Raw genomic sequence first — 19,229 nt, 5'->3', positions numbered from 1 at the left:
CAGTGTTGAATTTTCAGGGGCAAACTCTTCGGTGTTTTTATTTTCATCCATGACTCCCCACTTGTGAAATACAGGGGAAGGGGAAAGAAAGCCAAGACTCTGTGGTTTGCTAAGATTGGTTTATCTGTGATTCTATAGGGAAGGCATGAAATGGACTAGCAAATAGCGTACTTCGGCTAAGAAAAGACAAGACTAGATTAAAACCTAGTATATGGCTGGACCCTGTACAGTCAATTGCACACCCTTAGCAAAAATGCAAGAAAATAAGTGTTTAATGCTTAAAATTTTCTGAGGTGGACCCCAAAACTTAAAATGATCACACAAAAAAGAAAAGGCCATGTAAAAAAGGAGGAAAATGTCTTAAAAATGCTTAAAAACAATTGTAAAAAATTAATTTCAATATACAGTTAGAACATTTATAAATAGCTTTCTGGCCATTATCCCTGACTTATTTTTAATAATATTTTAAACTGACTAATTTCTCAAAATGTTTTGCTAGTTGCATTTTTTACCCATCTTTTTGAGAGAAATCAAACCAGTTTGCTTCGTGCTCTAAGGTTCAAATACTTTTGAAAGGCCTCTCAGCATGGTGACCAAATGAGGAAAGCATTTCATAGGAAATGGAGATCATCATAGGAGATGAAATAGGACACATTTTGGATGTGGTGGCATGGTCACCTAGCCATGTCTTCGGATGCAGTACTGGCTGTGTTAGGCAAGAAACGCTTTTATTTTGAAGGCACATCATGGTGCTTTTCTTTTATCTGAGAGTAACTTAACATCTGATAGGCAGTGTGTAAAGTGTGTAAAGTGTGCAAAGTGTGCAAAGTGTGTGTGTGTGTGTGTGTTTTCCATTCTTGAGTTTTCAGTCTTTTTCATTGAACAAAAAAACTCTAATGGCACTGATTCATTGTCACGCTCAGAATTACAGGTCTATTCACAGAACATTTAAAGAATCTGCCTTCACAAAGACTCAGCTCACAGTGCTCTGACTGCAGTTTACTTCAGGTCAGCGCTGCAGTGTCAGACTAATGAAGAGAGAGCGGGTGAGAAGTCGCAGTGAGAGACGGGGCTAATTTAGGAGTGAAAGCATCCTACTGTCCCAGCAGACACTCAGATCCTCTCTGCTCGTCTCCACAGCAAATCTGCATCCATAGCAACGCCCGCATCCAGCTTCCTGTGGAAACCAATAAGCAATAAAAATCTATTGCTAATATCCACTGGAACAAGTTTAATGTGGCAAGAAATTAAAAATTAATTGCATTATGATCACAATTTATGTCATATTCTATTCTAAGTGGGAAAAGCAGTATAATATATTCAGTTTTTTTATTTGGATTTTCTAGCATTGTTCATGACTCATTAAACTGCAGCTCAATAGTTTTCGGGGGTGTTAATGGCGAGGTCACAGGAACAGATAATTGGCTCTAAGTGCATGTCATGGAGTGCCAGCGTGGGCGTGCATGGCTGCAGAGATGAATTTTGGGTTCAGAATAGAGCGAATTGAAACAAAGACTGCAGATTATTTGGTTTTTATAACTCGTGTCCATAACATCTGAAGACTGAGTTACAGCCAAGATTTTGACACTGAACACAAATGATGTCACTATGAGACTTAGAGGAAATAAAACATTTCAAATAGTTGTCTACTGATTGGAAATGACACTTAGGATCCAGACAGGTCAGAAAGTGATTTTTGACAGAAAATGAATGTTGTTTTGCCCTTTTCAGAGCCTTCACTGAGAAAAATTGTGATTTAACATTGCTACATTTGTGCGAATAGAAAAGATGCTTAAGATATAATAGAAGAACTAAAACTATACCTATTTATAAATCTTAGATAATGAAAGAATAAAAACATATGCCAAAAATGTATACCTACATATTTATGCTCATGCGCACCATACATCAAACACTTTCATGCTACCATACATACATTAAAAAAGCCATTAAAACAGTAATATACAACACGGCAGAAATATACAGCCAAAGGACCCCAGAAACTTCAGCTAGATTGTCACTCAGTAATTGTTCTATGAAACATTAATAAAACTGATTATGCTCACAAATCCACTGTTTCTAAATTCTTGTGTTATAAAATTTAGTGACTTGTTTTATCATAAAATTATGCAAATAATGCTCAAAGCAAAATCAATGTCACTCCCAGATTCTGCACAAAAGTTCTCTTCGATACGGGAGAGGAAATAACATCTGAGAGGTGTTACTGTTATGTTTACTGTACAAAAAGCTAAAAAGGGAATTAAAAGGAGGTGTATCTCTATTATTGGGGTCAAATTATGGGATAATGCAAGTTTAAAAATGTGTAATTCACTTTTGGTTTTCAAAAGAACGCTTTATAAAGCAATTTTTGAAGGTGACAAACATGAATATTGTTTTTTTTGTAGGTTATTGCATTGCAGGGTGTTTAAAAGGGTTCATTTAGATACACAGAAGTCCCAAAATAACACAAACTACCTTACTGATTGAAGCAGCTGACACCTCCACCACAGTACATTACTTAGCTTCCATGTCAGTCTCCAGTCTGCTTCTCCAAACTGGTGGTGCACTTACTGACATTTAGTGTACGTAATATACAGTCTATGGGAAAGTGCCCCATACCAACTATTACTTTAAACTGTTGAGTCAAAGTACCACCTACTCATAGATTAAAAGTACCATACAAAAACATTAATTAGTAAAATTCACAAGATTTGGTCTCAGTTCCCACTTTATAAACAGGGTTTCATGAATCTGTTAGGAGTGTCCATCAGATGGCAGCACAGAGCACCAACTTCCCAACACAGATATTTGGGGAAAAGTCTGAGGGGCTGTTAACCCTTTGAAACCCGGATCAACAACATTTTTCTAGTGATGCCTTATGTAAGTATTTAAACCATTGAGCCCTGTGCAAATTAGTTTGATTTGTTTCAAAAAGATAGGGGAAAAAAGGTAATTAACAACTTGGCAAAAATGTCACACAAATTATAAGAAATCAGTGAATTTTAAATAAATATTGAAACTAAGCTTTTTTTTTACTTACCATATTCTTTTCTTGTGTGTGCTAACTATTAAATAAATTCGACTTTTTACTTTTTTCTTCAAATTTTGTGTAATTTCTTTTCAAGTTACACATTCTTCCCATCCCATGTTTTCTGATAAAAATCAAGTCAGTTTGTTCAGTTTTTAAAGGGTTAAACAATCCAATAGAAAGAATTGAACCAACTTTTTTTGTTTGTATTCATTTTGAATCCATCAGGTCTTGAACTGGATATAATACATTTTTTTATGCTGGGACAGACACCCTTTTTAACCCATTGAAGCCTGAGCAAACTGGTTTGATTTCCTTCAAGAACACGGGAAGAAAGCAAGGAGAAAGTTAACAACAGGTGGCCCAAATACTGTCAAGAAATTATTATTAAGTTACCAGAAAATCACCTGAAAATGATCAAAAAAGAAAAGAAAACAAACAAGGAAATGACCCCTAAAAGTGCAGAAAATTAAAACAAAATGTCATTTTTTGTCTGTAAAATAATTATAAATTATCTTTTTTTTTTAAACTTATTTTCCTGTCATTTTCTTTGTCACCTTTTACTTATTTCTTGCAATTTGTGAGACATCTGACTTTTTGCCAATATCCCCATGTTTTTGAAAGAAAGACCAATTTGCTCAAGTTTTAAAGGGTTAATATTGGATGCAGAAACAGTCCACTGTAAAATACCTTGCGCACAATAATCTGGAGCTGTCACAGATATCAGCATATTGTTACTAGTATCCTAACTTCATCTTTTCTCCGTGCTGGTAAACATTGCAGACATCATACTTTAACAGTACAAAGACTTGATTGGATTTTGATATAAGAATATGAACACACTTTTTCGTTTTTTGCATATATTGTTAATGAGGTGAAATATGTGTTGTTTTATACGATGTAATGGTCTGATCAGCAGTCTTGTATGTATTGTATTGTTTTAAGTAGTGTAGGCTACTTGCTGTTCTGTGTGTTTGTTTTTTTGTTCACCTGCTTAAGGACAACAGATGCAAAACAGCAGCAAGCTAACTCCGGTGCAGTTATGTTTAATCGTCTGCTGTCGGTGTAAAAATAAACAATAAATCAAATCAAAATCAGCATGGATGTAATTTTAAGGAGTTAAAACTGGCATTTTTTTCTAATGTTTTCAACCTTACAAGTTCTATACTTACCTCTCTGGTTTCCATGAATGCTGTTGGGATGTTATCCATCTGCTGCAAACAGCCTCTTGATTTTGTCCACTGTAAGACCTTTCCTGGCTCTTTACTGTACATGTAGAAAAAAACTTGATTCAAAGTTAAACAAGACCAAGAGAAACAGCATTTCTGAAATGTGCCCAAAGTGATGTAGTTCATGTAAAAGCACCAAAATACTGACACCAAGAAATGTGGACAGAACCACAAAACATTGAGAAAACAATCCAAAAAGATTCTAACTCTATATATCCCTTTTTCCTTCTATAATTATTCTTTAAAAAATCACAAGACGATAAGTTCTTTGTACATCAACCATAAAATGGATTTATTTTACCAGAGGTCCAAACATATTTCCGTGTTGCCCCAGGATGCATAGAAGATGTCAGTGTGTCAGGAATTTCAACTTCCACTTCTACAAACCAGTGTTTACAATCTATACGTTCTTTAGCTTCAACCATCGCTTTGACAATAACTGATGTCGTGTAACTGATTTTCACGTTACACGATATCAAAATGCCACGGTCTAACTGGGACAATCCTACAATCTGTAAAGGAAAAGAAGGAAATAGAGAGGGGTGAGGGGGGCAGTTTTAAAAAAATAACTCCATCTTCATTTGAGCAAAGGGATGGGGGGGTGTCTGGAGGTGAATAAAGGAGCGTAAGGCTACTGGTAGAGGTTGGTCAGGGAAAAGTCCCCAGTTTTGTTACACTGTTACACTTCTCTCCCCAATAACAATATGCAGAGAGAAAGGGAAACTTGTACAAAACCACATTTTCAACGTGTACTTTTACCTCAATACAACTAGTATTCTTTATGCGGTTCTGGTTTGTGCTGCTGAGACAGAAACCAACTGGGAGTCTGCCGCTGCAAGGATGTGGTGAGGCCCTCACACTTGATAGTAAACACTGCTGAGGGGCCAAATGAAGGTTGATAGAGGAGGAAACATGAGGAGCGAGTGAAAGGGGTAAAGAAAGAGCCAGGTTTAGTGAACATGTCTGCGGCCCAAACTGCTCTGCAGAAAGCTGGACTGCTGCTGTTTTTTTGGGTTCGACCATCTACTGCTGTCAAGTACACACGTCCCCATCAAAACCACAATTTAACAGCACGTGTCACCTTTTCGACAGCTCCTAACTGGTTCACGCTGGAAGATTTTTTCCCCCTCGTTACCACCCGTCACAGACCACAGGGGAGGGGGGGTGGGGTTGATAATCTGGGAATCTGGGGGGCAGAATGTTATGTTTCACTTTAGAAAAACAAAATATCAGAAATTAGAAGTCCATACATAAGTCTGTTTTCTCCTCTCGGAAGGGGCAGCAGGTTTCACTGAGCTGCAGTTACTCTGCCACACCACCAGGGGGTGGGGGTGGGGAGGGCTTGCTCTTGCTCCGTCTTCATTGTAGCCGCTGGACGATGACGGCGTTGAGGAGGTTGGCCTGCTGCAGCGTCTGGCTCTCGTCCGACAGCTCCTTGTTGGGGAAGGTGGTCATGAGCACAAACTCTCTGGCGGCCATGGCGGGCCGTGCCTCCACCACGAACTGGCGCAGGTCGGACACCCTGAGAGACACAGATTTGTACAACAGGATGAAATGTGGTGAACCCTTACTGCCCGCTTTGATATTACACACTCATACCGCTCTGCACACAGACTGTGCTAATAAAAAATCCAGCTTTAAAAAATATTATGCATTCATACTATTTTCTGTTTTCAATGAGTTAATTTTTTTAACCATCAGTCCTAACTATATATATCAAATACTCATAATTTTTTTGGAATTTTATCCCTTTAAATGCCAAGTTTTCATTATGATGCCACTATGTTTTTAGATGAAAGAAAAAACACAAAAATTGAATTATTTTCAATAAATATACATATACATAAAAATACATGCTAAGAATATTTTTTTTTTATTATCACAGCCTCGGATATATCAATAATTAGCAGCAATATGATTTTTATATATTATTTTCTGCGCAGTATCAAATACTCACACTCATACCCCTCTGCACACAAAATGTGCTTTTCAAAATCAGGCCATAAAAAATATTGCACATTAATATAATTTCTATTTTCATTGAGTTTATTTTTTTTTAAACCGACACCAGTCCTAATCATAAAATTCAAATATTCATTAAGTTTTAGAATTTTAAACCTTCCAGTGCCAGGTTTTTGTCATGATGCCATTATGTTTTTAAATTAAAAAAAAAACAACACAAAAATGTAACTGTTTTCATTAAACTACATGCAAAATAGATTTTTTTGATAATCACAGCCTGGGTTATGTCTATGATTTGCAGCAACAGTGATTGTGACAGTGCATCACGATGAAATAACATGCATTTTCTCCACATGCCAAATATGGTAAAAATGATATCATCAGGTGGAAAATAGTAAAAAGACAAATTCCAAGGCAAAAGCCCAGAATGACACCAAGAAATAATACAATGGATGTTTTTATGCTTTGATGGCTGTATGATCAAAAACTGCACTTTGAATGGCACATTTTTTTACATTTAACAGTGTAAATGTAACAGTTATGTTTCCACAGTCTATTTTGGACTTATTGTGGGAGCTGAGTTGGAAATTCCAAGATTAAACAAAAATACAAAATCTCAGCAAAATGTATGCCATATGTGTGAACACAGCCAAAATGATCAAAAAATGAAGAATGAAAAGCTCGTAATATGTGCCAAACAGTCCCTTAAGGGTTAAGGAAATTGGTTTCAGATTTCATTGCAAGCCCAAATCCCCAGCTGCACAGGAGAGAATCACAAATAGCCATAGAACAATATACAGTGTGCTAATCAATTAGTCTTGTCTCACTTTTGATTTTCAATAAATAATTCAAATGTCTCCACAAAAACAAGCATGTCTCCTTATAATCTACCACGGTGTGTAAAATATAACACGCCCTGTATCTCACCTGCCCAGATTGCAGAAGAACTCAAAGCATGTGCTTTAGTTCAGTATCTCTGCATTTGTTATCCAACTAATCATTTGTTTCAACATTTTAGGAACTGGAACTCTCAGCAGGGACAGATCTATGAGGCACTTTAGGTTCAATAACTGTAGGCCTTCAGTCTTCAATAGGCCAGTAATATCCCACAGACCAGCAGAAACCGTCATTGTTTAATCTAGGTTTGGGTGCATGACACAGTAAAAAAGGAGCTCATCAATCACCTGTGGGTATAGTTGAACCTTTGGACCAGCCTGCTGCCGTCAGCCAGTCGGATCTGAATGTTGGTGATGGGCTGCGAGGAGTCGAGGTTGACGGAGGCGCTGGCTTGGGCCTCGTTGGCAGCCTGGTCCTGCTGGGAGGTGGCCGGTGCTGAAATTAACTCTGGGGTGGCACTGGGGGAAGAGGAGGATGGAAAAAAGATAAGAAATGACTCTGATTCAATACTCTGTGAGGCTATATATATCTTGTTTTAGAAGCACTTGGAAACCTTCTTCTGAAATACATTTTTTAAGGGAATGTTTTTGACACATTCTTTAAAGTGAAGCCACTCATGTTGAATATTGTTTTACTCTTCACAGTCATTGTATTAATAGGGTTAACAAACTAAAAAAGCAACAGACATGATATTATAAATCTATGTTCCCAGATACTGCGATTTTCTTCTTGCGTCACTGAATTCCCCATTAACTATTTATTTGAACATTTTGTGATGTCGTTGGTGGTATCGTTGTAATGCTTGACCTTTAAAACATGGGAGTAGACATCAGTTGTACTGTGTTACCAGGGAGATAAGATGCAAAATACATGATTCCGTTATGACGAAAAGTAAAAAGGGCCACAATGGGGCATTTTTGCAATGGCTACATTTCTGAAAATGTTCAGGACCCCAAACTGTACAAGTGTACCAAGTTTAATGCTTTTATCATAAAGTGAGCATAACACCTAAAATTTGGCAAATATCATCTGGACTACACATAAAGTGCCCAATAAGTAACCAACTGGCCACCATATTGCTTTTGAATGAGCCATACCAACTTGCATCACATCAACCACAAGCAGGAGCATTTACCCCATAAACTCACTACATGCGTGTGACGGCATTCTCGCTGAGCTGCAGCGTGTTTCACACTAGTGGTGTTTACACTGGCAGTGTTGTTGCTGTGATGCTTCTGCAGGGTCGCCTGCTGCTAGTTCTGTATTTCCATATTTATAAGCATATATTCCACTTATTGATCAAGTTGTGCAGCTCTTGCATTGTCAACAACACGGTCGGGCAAATGTTTCACAATAAAATGCCTTGTGTCAACAACTGATGGAATTCTGTCTACAGACACGTTGTCTGGACTTTTATTTTGAAGCAGAGCAAGAAAGCTTCAGTAACACAGATATTTTTATATTTCTTCTTCTCTATGACAGACACTTTCAAACTGAAGAACCACAACCACATGTGATATGGGGGAAAAAATAATCAGAGAGTCACTGTTTCTCTCGATGAGCTGCGGCTAACAGGCTGCTGAGACGTGCCTGAGCAGCACTACTCACGCAGGCAGTGTGGCTGCTCTAACTTGTTAACATGGGCAAAAAAAACCAAAAAAAACAAAAAACAGGTTTGGCAATGCTCATGCACTGCTGACACAGCCAGTGCGTTTCTGGAGTTAATTGTCCGCTGCAGTGCACTGCATTCTGGTCATCGTAGTTTTCTACTTCTTGAACAGAAGCCAATGCCACAGCCGCACTTCTGTTTTTTTTAAGTGACATAACGTCAACTTCAAAAGTAACTGCATCTTTCCACTGCCTAGACAGCATGAAAAGACCATCTTTTCGGTGACGAAATACCTTTTAAAGTCCTGTGAAAATCCTCCAATTTTACTTGAACAGCAGAGACAACTGTATCCTCGAGTTTTAAATGTGCTCCAGCAGCACCTCATGACTAATTAGAAACCAATGTGTGGAATGAGCCCAGACACAGTCAATACCCAGACTAAAAATGATTCATTCACATGTAGAACAAGTGAAACTGGTTTACCAGCCTCCATTTAGACCTTCCATTTATTCAGCTGCTTCTTTTTGATCAGTAACGCACTAAGGAGAAATTATAAAGAAACCATGTTAAAAAAAACAACCAAAAAACAGGCTCACCTTCCCAACTTCTGTCCTTCGCCTCCGAAGGCCTTGAAGGCCAACTTGGGTTTGGTAAAGTCCTCGTCTCTGTGGTCCTCCATGTCTAGGTTGACCTGGCCCCCTCGAGACCGCTGCCTCAGCTCGAGGGGAATCTCCCTGCAGAGTGAAAATCAACAGGTGAACAGGGGGAATTTAGTTCTAAACGACTGTATATAGACCTGTCACCTGATAATTTTTTTTGTCATAAATGTAAGATGTCATTTTGAGACCATTTGATTCCATTGATATAATGATGATATCATAACACAACAATACAAGTACATCATGTAAATATGAATATTCTCACCCCCTTCTGATTGCCTCAAGGAAGCTGGCATTTCCAGGGTCGTTGTAGTTTCTGAGCTCACCATTATCCAGACTGAACCCGGTCTTCCACAGCTTCAGCACCACGTGTACCTAACACACACAAACCAAACACACACACATAAACTCTAGTGAAGGCGCTCATTCTTCAGTATGAGTGTTTTTCCTACAATTAGCACTGGGACACATCAGGTCTGCACACACACTGGTTCCAGGAGATAGCCACAGCCTGGCACTTGTTAGCAAGTTACCAGCTTTATGTAGCCTACAGCTTCATATTTTGGGAGGTTAATGAAGCATAAACTGCTTTGCTTCCACTTAATGCCAGCACATCCAGTTAGTGTGTCCTGCTCTGCAGTGGCCTGAAAGATGCACGGGGTTGCAACGAGACAACTTAAGAACTTAACCCTTACGGTAAATATATATTTTCAATATACTAAATGCAATTTTGTTTTTTAATTATCAAAGCCTGTGATATGTATCAATTATTTTCAGCAACACTGATTGTGACAGTACACCTAGTAGAAATAGCATGTATTATTTCCATATGACAAATAATGTTAAAAATGGCACCATCAGTTGGAAAATAGTAAAAATTACATATTCTAAAGCAAAAGAGAACGAACGATGTTTTTTATGCTTTGATGGCTGTGGGATCAAAAATTGCACTTTATATGGGTTTTTTTGCATTAAATATGAATGTCACATTTTTGTTTTCACTATTTATTTTCTGTACTCACATCCTGCTGGCTTTTGGAGGCATGCCTCTCTCCAGCCACATAGGCGGACTCCTCCTCAGGAGCTGCGCCTAGCCTGTAGCCTCCACCAATGAAGGCCTAAGTGGTGAGAGGAGACAATAAAAACAAGCAGGAGACAAGAGAAACACCAAGAGGAAACAGAATTACATACACAAGGTGATTAAATTACTGATCCTGCTGTTTGAGTCACAATAGATGTCTACAGATGCCATAGAAAATTGATATGGGACAAAAATGTGACAATAAAAAAGGAGGCCAAAAAAGGCGACTGACAGTGTTGTTGGGAGTTTCACCTTACCTTGGCTTTGCTGGATTCTCCTGGTCCACGTCCAGCCCGGTCCAGAGGCACAGCCCCATGTTCCTTTGCCCCCTTAAACAAATCCTCTACGACCTCATTGGTGCTCTTCTTTTTAGGAGGCCCGACGATCTGCTGCCCACTGCGCTCTGATCCACCCGCAAAAAACCTGGCAGGGTGTGAATGCAGATGATAAGTAACACAGCAGAAACAAAAAAGAGCAACCCATTTGCAGCAACATTTGCATTTACATATTATCAAATGTTGCGACCGCAACTCTTTATCACTTTGAAAAAACAACGTAAAATGTGTGTGTTCCTCGTCACTGTGCTGGCCTGCCTCAGTGGTCTAGCTATGTGGACTGTTCATTTTTTTATGGGTGCTGTAAAATGGATCAGGCATTAAAAAAATGTAAGCACTGAGGTGGTACATGTGTTTTTAATTTTGGCTTAGGTGTGACACACACACAAAAAAATATTTTATATAAAAAATAAAAAATAAAAAATTTATATTTATTTTAAATGAAAAAAGTCACACCACAGCCAGCTCCTCTGAAAAATAACACTCCCACAACATCAGCAAGGAAGCTAAGCAATTCCTGCTGTGGAGGAGGCTGCAGCAAAACACACTTTAGCCACCTAAAAAAACAAATATCAATCAATATCACCTTTATTGTACATTATAATTGAATATTTGCTCTCTTTACCAACACAACAGCTGAAGGGGGCAGCGGTAGGCCAGCAATCTTGCCATTCAGTTTAGTAAAATTTTTCTTAATGGAGTCTGGTGTTTTTGTCATAATGTCTTCAAATCCCCGTCAGTAATTGCTGACTTACGACAAGGTAAAGTGGTGACAATATTCAAAATATAATTTAGGCTACACTTAAACTGATTTTTTAGGTGGCTTAAAACTAATCAATGAATGCAGAGTGTGCTCAGTGCTGTTTGATTAAGTGTGCATGACATGGCAGTTTTCTACCACAAATTTGTTGTAAATAAACAGTTATGACTGTGATTGGGTCTACATCACAGACTGTATAAATAATAAAAGTATAGCAACCAGCTGAAAGAGGGCATATTTCCACTTGCTGTGGTATAGTGGACAAACTTCCGTCAATAAATCAGTTCTCCCCTAGGGCTTGTGTACTGGGACGAGGACAGCAGTCCATTTAAATGGCCTAATGGAACTATAACCACTGCTCAACTAAACTGCATGTAACTTATTAATACTTCAAGCTGGCCTGAAAAATTGCCTGAGTAACATAATCCACCACAATAAACATGAACCCTACATTTGGTTTTGTCAAGATTTCTGTCATCATTTCACTGTACCCCATTTCAAGTATTTCACCATCAGTGCTGCATTACTTTAATCTGCTTACTGTCAGTTTGCTGGCAGGAGGAGATCGAAAAAACACACAAGGAAATAACGCCTCAATACTAAACAGGTGAGAACAAGTAAATAATACACCCATTGTGCACCACAAAACAAAACTGGTGATAAGATAAATAATGTGACAGTATTACTGACTCTAGATAACACCTGTACTTTTCAGTTCAGATGCTTACTAACTGTAGTAAAAACAGGATGTTATATACCGAACACAGTCCTCTAACAACCAGTCCACAGCAGAGCCCCGCCAGCAGAATCTGTTGATGCTGCAGAAAAACCTCCAACGACCGGCTCACAGTGAATGAGTTGAGACCAAAAATAGTTTGGTGCATTCTGGAATCACCCCGCTAGGTGTGACTCTCCGCTATCAAAAGACTGTGAGGATGCACAGCTCAGACACGCCTACAGCCCTCAACAACTGTCACAACCATTGAGGACAAAAATACCTCAGAGGGCTACTGTTACAATACGCAATCAACTGTGCAGTGACTTCATTCATTAATTATTAGTGGGTCCACTTTAATCTCTCTGAAGTGTCTGAGTGTGACACTCAACCAGGCCCATTGATGAGTATCTACAACTTATGTAAGCCAGTGATTTTTCTCGAACTATGAAAACTACATTTTTCTCGTTAGCAGCTTTCCCATAACCGGCTGTCTGAAGAAAAGGTAAAGCAGTGGAAATACTCTCAATATAACATGCACTCACTTCTTCATCTGGCACTGTAAGTGTGAGTAACACATTTACTTAAGACGGATCAACACACTGGGAATTTAACTCACCTTTGGCCTTCCTCCTCATCGCTCTCCTCCTCTGCCTCATGCATCAGATCTCTGAAGGAGGTCACTCTGGGCTGAGAGCTAATGAGAAAGAAAAATTAAGAATGTTTGCATTGAATTGATGACTACCAACATTTAGGAACCATAATTTATAACAAATTAACATGGGATTTGTACACGGATGCTTTTTTTTTTAAAGAAAGGTCTGCAGCATCTATATTTCATGCATAAACTGAGACAGCTCAGCATGGACAGATATTGAATCTCTTTTATAGCTAGTTAGTAGAGCATTTTCCAGTGAGATTACTGGGCAGCAGCAGAGCAGTATGATGGCGACATGTGAGTCCTGAGTGATGAGGAAAGGGCAGGTGATCGTGGTGATTACACACAATGAATTTCAGCAAGAACTAATAAACATTTATCTTGAATTTTGGGTTACAGGATGAAATCACTGAACAATGAGTCTTTAAAGTTTACTGATGTGAACACAGCTGCACAGAGTAATGTCCCTGCTTGCTTTTTAAACTGGACTTTTGGACATAACGCTGTATAAGTGTGCCAATAATGTGGTGTTGATAAAAGCACTGGCAAGCTGTAAACATTACCTCGGCCCAGCAGACCGGGACACTGAGGAGCCTCCCTCAGGCTGAGGAAGCGTCACTATATCGTCGTCAGCTCCATCCTCAAAGAAACTGGCGAGTGCAAGCTGGAAGGAGGCAGAGTTAATGTCACAAAAGAAATCCTGATAGACAGCTCACCAACCCCGACTAATTATCTGACATGTGTCCAGGGTTGGACCACCCACCAAAAACCTGTCCTTTAGTGCAAATATACACAATTATTCAACAAGGCTCGCTGCTGGAGGTTGTTTTGCTTTACAAAACCACATCAGTTCAATGTATAGTAATATACCAGACAATACAAGAATGGACGTTACAAATAAAGGAGTATCCTTTGGCGTGTAAGTGTTTTTTCTGGGCATTTTATTGTATGTTGAATTTTTATATTCATCTGTTAGATCATGATGGATTCACTCAGAGCCGGCTTATTTTCTTAATGTTATGAAAACTATGTCAACTGTTATTGTCCTTTTTATAGTAGATGTGTATTTTGCTGTATGTTTGCGTTGTGCAGTGTGAATGCGTATTTTTGTCTTGTCACCATGTAGTTGTGTAGACCCCAGGAAGAACAGCTGTTGCAATGCAAAAGCAAATGGGGATCTTATAAACCAACAAACAAGCTAATTGCTGGTAAAATATGTAAGTGGATACTAGATTTATTAGGTGGCAATCGATTTTGGAATCCACCAGCCACAATAAAAAGGTGGTCAGAAAATTAAATTTCCAGCCCTTCGAGTGTCATCTGTTACTGATGATCTTTCAGACAACATCCCAGCAAAAGTTACATAACTCAACTCCATCTACATCTGAGGCTGTTGTGTATTTTCATGTGAGATCTGTATTCACTACCCAGCTGATATTTACAGTCTCTTTCTCTGCTGTAACAGTGAAGGCCCGAGTGGCAAGGTATGCAGTTTTCCCATGGAACTGAGTGACTTTTGAACTATTGCCGCAGGTCGATCTTTTTAATCCACTGGTCTGGTATACCGACTCTGCATGCTAATTACATGAATGATAACAAATCCTACAGAACTGATTCCAGATTAGCACACAGGGATATGGGCACATCACACGCCTACATATAAACATGCTAACACGTACACAACATGTTGATCTCAAAGCATGTAAACAAAAGACATTAAAGATAGTAAATATTTCAACATCGAGGAGTTTGTCTACTTTTTTTTTTCTTTTTCTTTTTTTTTTTACAGCAAGGCAGTCAACCTTCATGTTGATTTTGTTTTGTTTTGTTCTGTTCTGTTCTTTGGTGCTGGGACTCTTCTTTTGGATCAATGCAGATGTAGTGAATGTTTTGGGATCTTTTGTCTTGTTCGTTTTGTTTTGGCTGTAGTGTTTCTATTGTTCTTCTTTTGAGTTATATGTTAATTGTTTAGGGCCCCCTCCCAAAAGCTTTAGGTAGCTTATTTGGGGTGTACCATTCACGTTTCTTCTCTTATATTGGGGTTTTATTTTATTCTGTATCACTATTTTTTTGAGGTGTCAATAAATTATGATAGTGATGATGATGAAACAGGTAAGCTGACATGATTTTAAACCTGTATATCTATTTTCATGTGTGTTGTAAGTATACCTATATTATAAAAATGTTGCGAATTAACAGGATATGGTGTATCAGTTGAAATAAGGTAAACAGTAAACGGTAAATATAACTAAATAAGTACAGATGTATTTACTAGACATTTATGTATAAAATACTGAATCAACACGACAGGCTATTTCCTAAGATAATATACCAACTAGTGGTTGACAGATTATCTGCCTCGCCGATTATTGGGGCCGATATTTAACATTTTGCCAATTATCTGTATCAGCATTTTATTTTAATTATTGCTGATAAAATAAATTACTTAAAAAGTGCAAAGAAAGTGTCAGCTGGGGAGGAACCATAACTTTGTAAAACCTGGGTAGCTATTTTTATTTCTTCATATTTATTTAAATTTTCCATTGACTTTATAAGGAAAAAAGTTGCTGGGGACTTTCTGTATATGGTGTTAAAGGTTTCAGTTTTGATTTAACATTTGCTGAAGGCATTAAACAAAGTTTTGTGTTAGAGTTTAACTTAAAAATTCTAAACATTGACAGAAAGATTTTCATTTTTATTGTAAATGCGCATCAGTTCTAAATATCGGTTACCGGTCTCATCAACTTCTTGTAATTAGTATGGGCCCTGAATAAACAATATCGGTCGACCTCAACTCTTATGATGGCGCACTTAACATGTAGGGTGTTACATTGTTAACATTACTATACATTTGGCAATGATGGCAGTGTTGCAGGATGTAAAAAGCAGTGTACATGGTTTGGCAGAGATATATTTTGAGTTGTGGTATTGTGCTGGTTAGTTTTAGGGCTGTTTTTTTTTTTTGTCTTTGGGCTGGTTTATCACACAAACACAGCAACCCTGGTGGAGGCGCTAGTCTGATCAGAAAACTAATCCTGACAGTCACTCAGTTTCGTTTTCTGTCGCTCTTTAACTCCACAAACAGACAGATATGTGTTTTTAGTTTTTTTCCAAACACTAATATTATGCCCCAACGGGACAACTGATGTTGTACCTTCAGAAGCTAACCATTCATCTTTCTATGGTTAACTGGCATTAATATACATGGGTACAGGCTAACGCTAGCTAGCTCGGCTCAATGGACTCACAGCAGACTAGCGTTAGCCAAACTTAATGACAACCTGTTTTATAATGAGACGTGAGGACTGGACATTTTAGGGACATTGGCTGAGCCTGCTAACTAAATGTACAACAGCCGCGTTGTTTGGTCACAGACAGCGCTCGGGCCATTGTCAAACGGTGACTTGCACAAATTACCGGCAACACAGGCTAACGTTAGCCGGCGAGCTATCCGCCTGACACATGCTCATGTCCCCGCAGTTTCCTTCTCGTTCCCTGACGCACAGTCCACCGCAACTCAACGGGAAGACGCCCAAAAGACGTACCTGCAGGTTCCAGCCGGCGGACTCCAGGAAAAAGCGGGCCCTCTCCTCGTCCACATCAGTAACAGCGACGAACTCCCTCACAGACTCCTCTTGGCTCGCCATTTTGATTTGCTCCTGCAGCTACTTGTCCGCCTCCACCTGGGAAACAAGCAACAAACGATGGTTCCTATCTGGTTCCACAGCGATGAATACGACGACACAGACGCAGAAAAACTTCATGGAATAAAAAAGATAACTTGTGGTTTAAAATTTGTGTATCCTTTAACATTAAGCGGCGCTATATTTAATCGTAATAATCTACTGTCAGTTTCATTTGATTATGGCACTTTCTACTTTGCCATGATTGCTAACATTATTTTGACCAGGAGGTGGCAATATATCCACACGTTACACAAAACTACAGTAACTCGTCAACATAAAGACTCTGGTTTGGAACAAAGGTCTGAAATAATGACCCAAGGATCACAGAGGAACACCAGTCAGTAGGTCTGGGTATATATGACTACACGAGTCTTGTGTTTCCATATGTTTTGCATATGTTTTTTATGATAAAAATTCTGTAACAAATGACATTTCAGGTCATCACTAAAAAAAGCCATGGATTATTATTATTATTTAATTTTTTTGCATCTTTTATTTCCAATACAAATTCTGTACTGTTAGAATGCATGTATTATGTTAGGTTACAAACATAATCAATTTGTGACCATAACATTTGTAATATTACCAGTACTAGTATTATTTTCAAGCATGTATGCTATATATTGACCATTACAGTACACTGAAACCCTGATCAAATTAGTTTGATTTTCTATCAAAAACATTGGAAATAAAAGAAATAAGCAATTATTATTTTATTTATTTATTTTTTCTTTAAAATTATTATTTTTTTTTTTTGTTTTTTTTTGGGGTTTTTTTTTTTTTTTGCTAATTTTCAGATAGTTTTCATGTACTTTTTCTAATTTCTTGCTAATTTTGGGGACTGTAAATCTGTTCAGTAAGATATGTTGAAAAAATATGATGACCTTTGAAAATCCCATCACACAGAGCCCTCATGTCTTGAGTCTAAGGTCTAACTTCCTGTAGGTGGTGAACTGTAAAGGCAGACTGTTTAAAGACACAGCAACATCTAGCGGATGTCTATAGCATAATAAACCTAAACCGAATGGTACAGATACCGCAATCAGGTTAAGTTCAACACATTTTTAAAATGTGCTCTACCAAATGGTTGAGCAGAACTTTAAAGGGATAAGTTTAAGTACAGCTGATAAAAGCTAATATTTTCTGCAGAAAAGGATACTGATAATCCGCTTGATTAAAAATGTATGTACCTTAAAGTTGTATCATTGACTTACACTGTGAGTTGGCTGTCTCTAATGATGTCGAGGTTATTTTTCTTTGAGTCTGAGGCTGCTCATAGACATTATTATGGTGTTATCTCATCTCATTAATCTGATTCCATCCCATCTCATCAAGATGTGACACCTCAGTGTGAAACCACAGAGCTCCCAATCCAGCAGTCAGATCTTAATCTGCATCTTATCGCACTTTTCAGCTCCAATCTCTTGTTTGTCTTCTTGTGCGAGCGTGAAGCAGATACTGACTGAAGAGTGGGACACCTGACCTCTGACAAAAGCGTTCCAGTAAACATGCGCCTCTGATTTCAATATGATAAAACAGATGGAGAGAATATTCCCACGGGAGATAAAGCTTTGTACCCCTGCGAAGGTGTCTGATGGCGGGCTGGTCAGATGGCACAAAGTAATAAGTACCAGACAGATTGGGAGGATCTTAATTGTTTCTGCGGGGGAAAGGGTTGATGGGGTTGGCTGTTGGCTGTTTGATCTTCAAGGCTAATTAATCTGTAGCAAAGTGAGAAAACCATGTTGTCACCTCGCCTCGTGAAGCACAGCCCCCATCTCTCCCTCAGATGCACACAAAGAACAAGATGAAAACAGAAAAACACAGAGCATTACACATAGGGGGTTTAAGTGGCAGTGATCATATACAGTTTCCCCCTCTGGATGTTTTTAGCTCCGGGGTCTGTACGATGAGGCAACAGCATCCAGATACAGGGCAAGAGAGGGACAGAGACAAAGGAGACAATGGCAAGAAGAGGAAGATGCTTAAACCTACAGACTGATGCATTAAAATGCAGAAAATGTGTGTGAGAAAAAAATGACAAAGAAACAAGACAAATTAAGTGCAGAGATAACAATGACAACCTAGCAGGGAACATTCCAATAATACTGGCTAACGTTACCTACAAGTTACCAAAATGTTTTAAAGGAAGCATTTTAATCTGATGTTCACAGAACATTTTGAGGATGTTTAACAATTTCAAATAATGTTCCTGCAAGGATACATCCTGAGTAAGTCTTTTATAAAACATTTCCACAATGTTACATGAGAACAAAGAGAGAACATTTTAACAGCAGCATTCAAAACATGTTATTGAGGCCTGAGATTGCAGACCTTTTAATATAAATGTAATGTAATGTGATTTTTTTTTTTTTTTTTTTACGTTTATAGAGAATGTTATCCAGACTTTAAGAAGAACGTTCTAGGAACTGAAAGAAGACTTGCCGTTGAAAATGTCACCCAAACATTGCATTGGTTGCATTGCATAATTCTCAGAAAGTTCTTAGAACCAAAAATTAATAGCTGGGCAGGCATAAGTATTGTGCAGCAGCTGTGTACCTGAAGCCTGCCACACACAAATACTGTAGGTTAGGAGAAAGGACAAAACAG

General features: G+C 38.3%; 1 protein-coding gene across 1 annotated transcript in view; it reads right to left on the bottom strand.

Moving 5' to 3' along the window:
• Window positions 1-4,521: 4,521 nt before the first annotated feature.
• nsfl1c (NSFL1 (p97) cofactor (p47)) overlaps window positions 4,522-19,229 on the bottom strand; it is a 42,208-nt gene continuing 27,500 nt past the window's right edge. Inside the window, exons 2-10 of the mRNA XM_042492504.2 lie at window positions 16,479-16,616; window positions 13,497-13,597; window positions 12,895-12,972; window positions 10,723-10,888; window positions 10,407-10,502; window positions 9,650-9,759; window positions 9,322-9,459; window positions 7,404-7,574; window positions 4,522-5,779 (exon numbers count right to left, since the gene is read on the bottom strand). Of these exons, the coding sequence (XP_042348438.1) occupies window positions 5,617-5,779; window positions 7,404-7,574; window positions 9,322-9,459; window positions 9,650-9,759; window positions 10,407-10,502; window positions 10,723-10,888; window positions 12,895-12,972; window positions 13,497-13,597; window positions 16,479-16,580 (1,125 nt within the window). The 5' untranslated portion in view covers window positions 16,581-16,616 and the 3' untranslated portion in view covers window positions 4,522-5,616. The remainder of the gene's footprint in view (window positions 5,780-7,403; window positions 7,575-9,321; window positions 9,460-9,649; window positions 9,760-10,406; window positions 10,503-10,722; window positions 10,889-12,894; window positions 12,973-13,496; window positions 13,598-16,478; window positions 16,617-19,229) is intronic.

The sequence above is a fragment of the Plectropomus leopardus genome, chromosome 9, assembly GCF_026936395.1.
Source record: "Plectropomus leopardus strain MGB_pleo_1.0 chromosome 9, ASM2693639v1, whole genome shotgun sequence".
NCBI lineage: Eukaryota > Metazoa > Chordata > Actinopteri > Perciformes > Serranidae > Plectropomus > Plectropomus leopardus.
The sequence above is the reverse complement of the archived record's forward strand: the minus strand, read 5'-3'. Positions and strand labels throughout refer to the sequence as shown.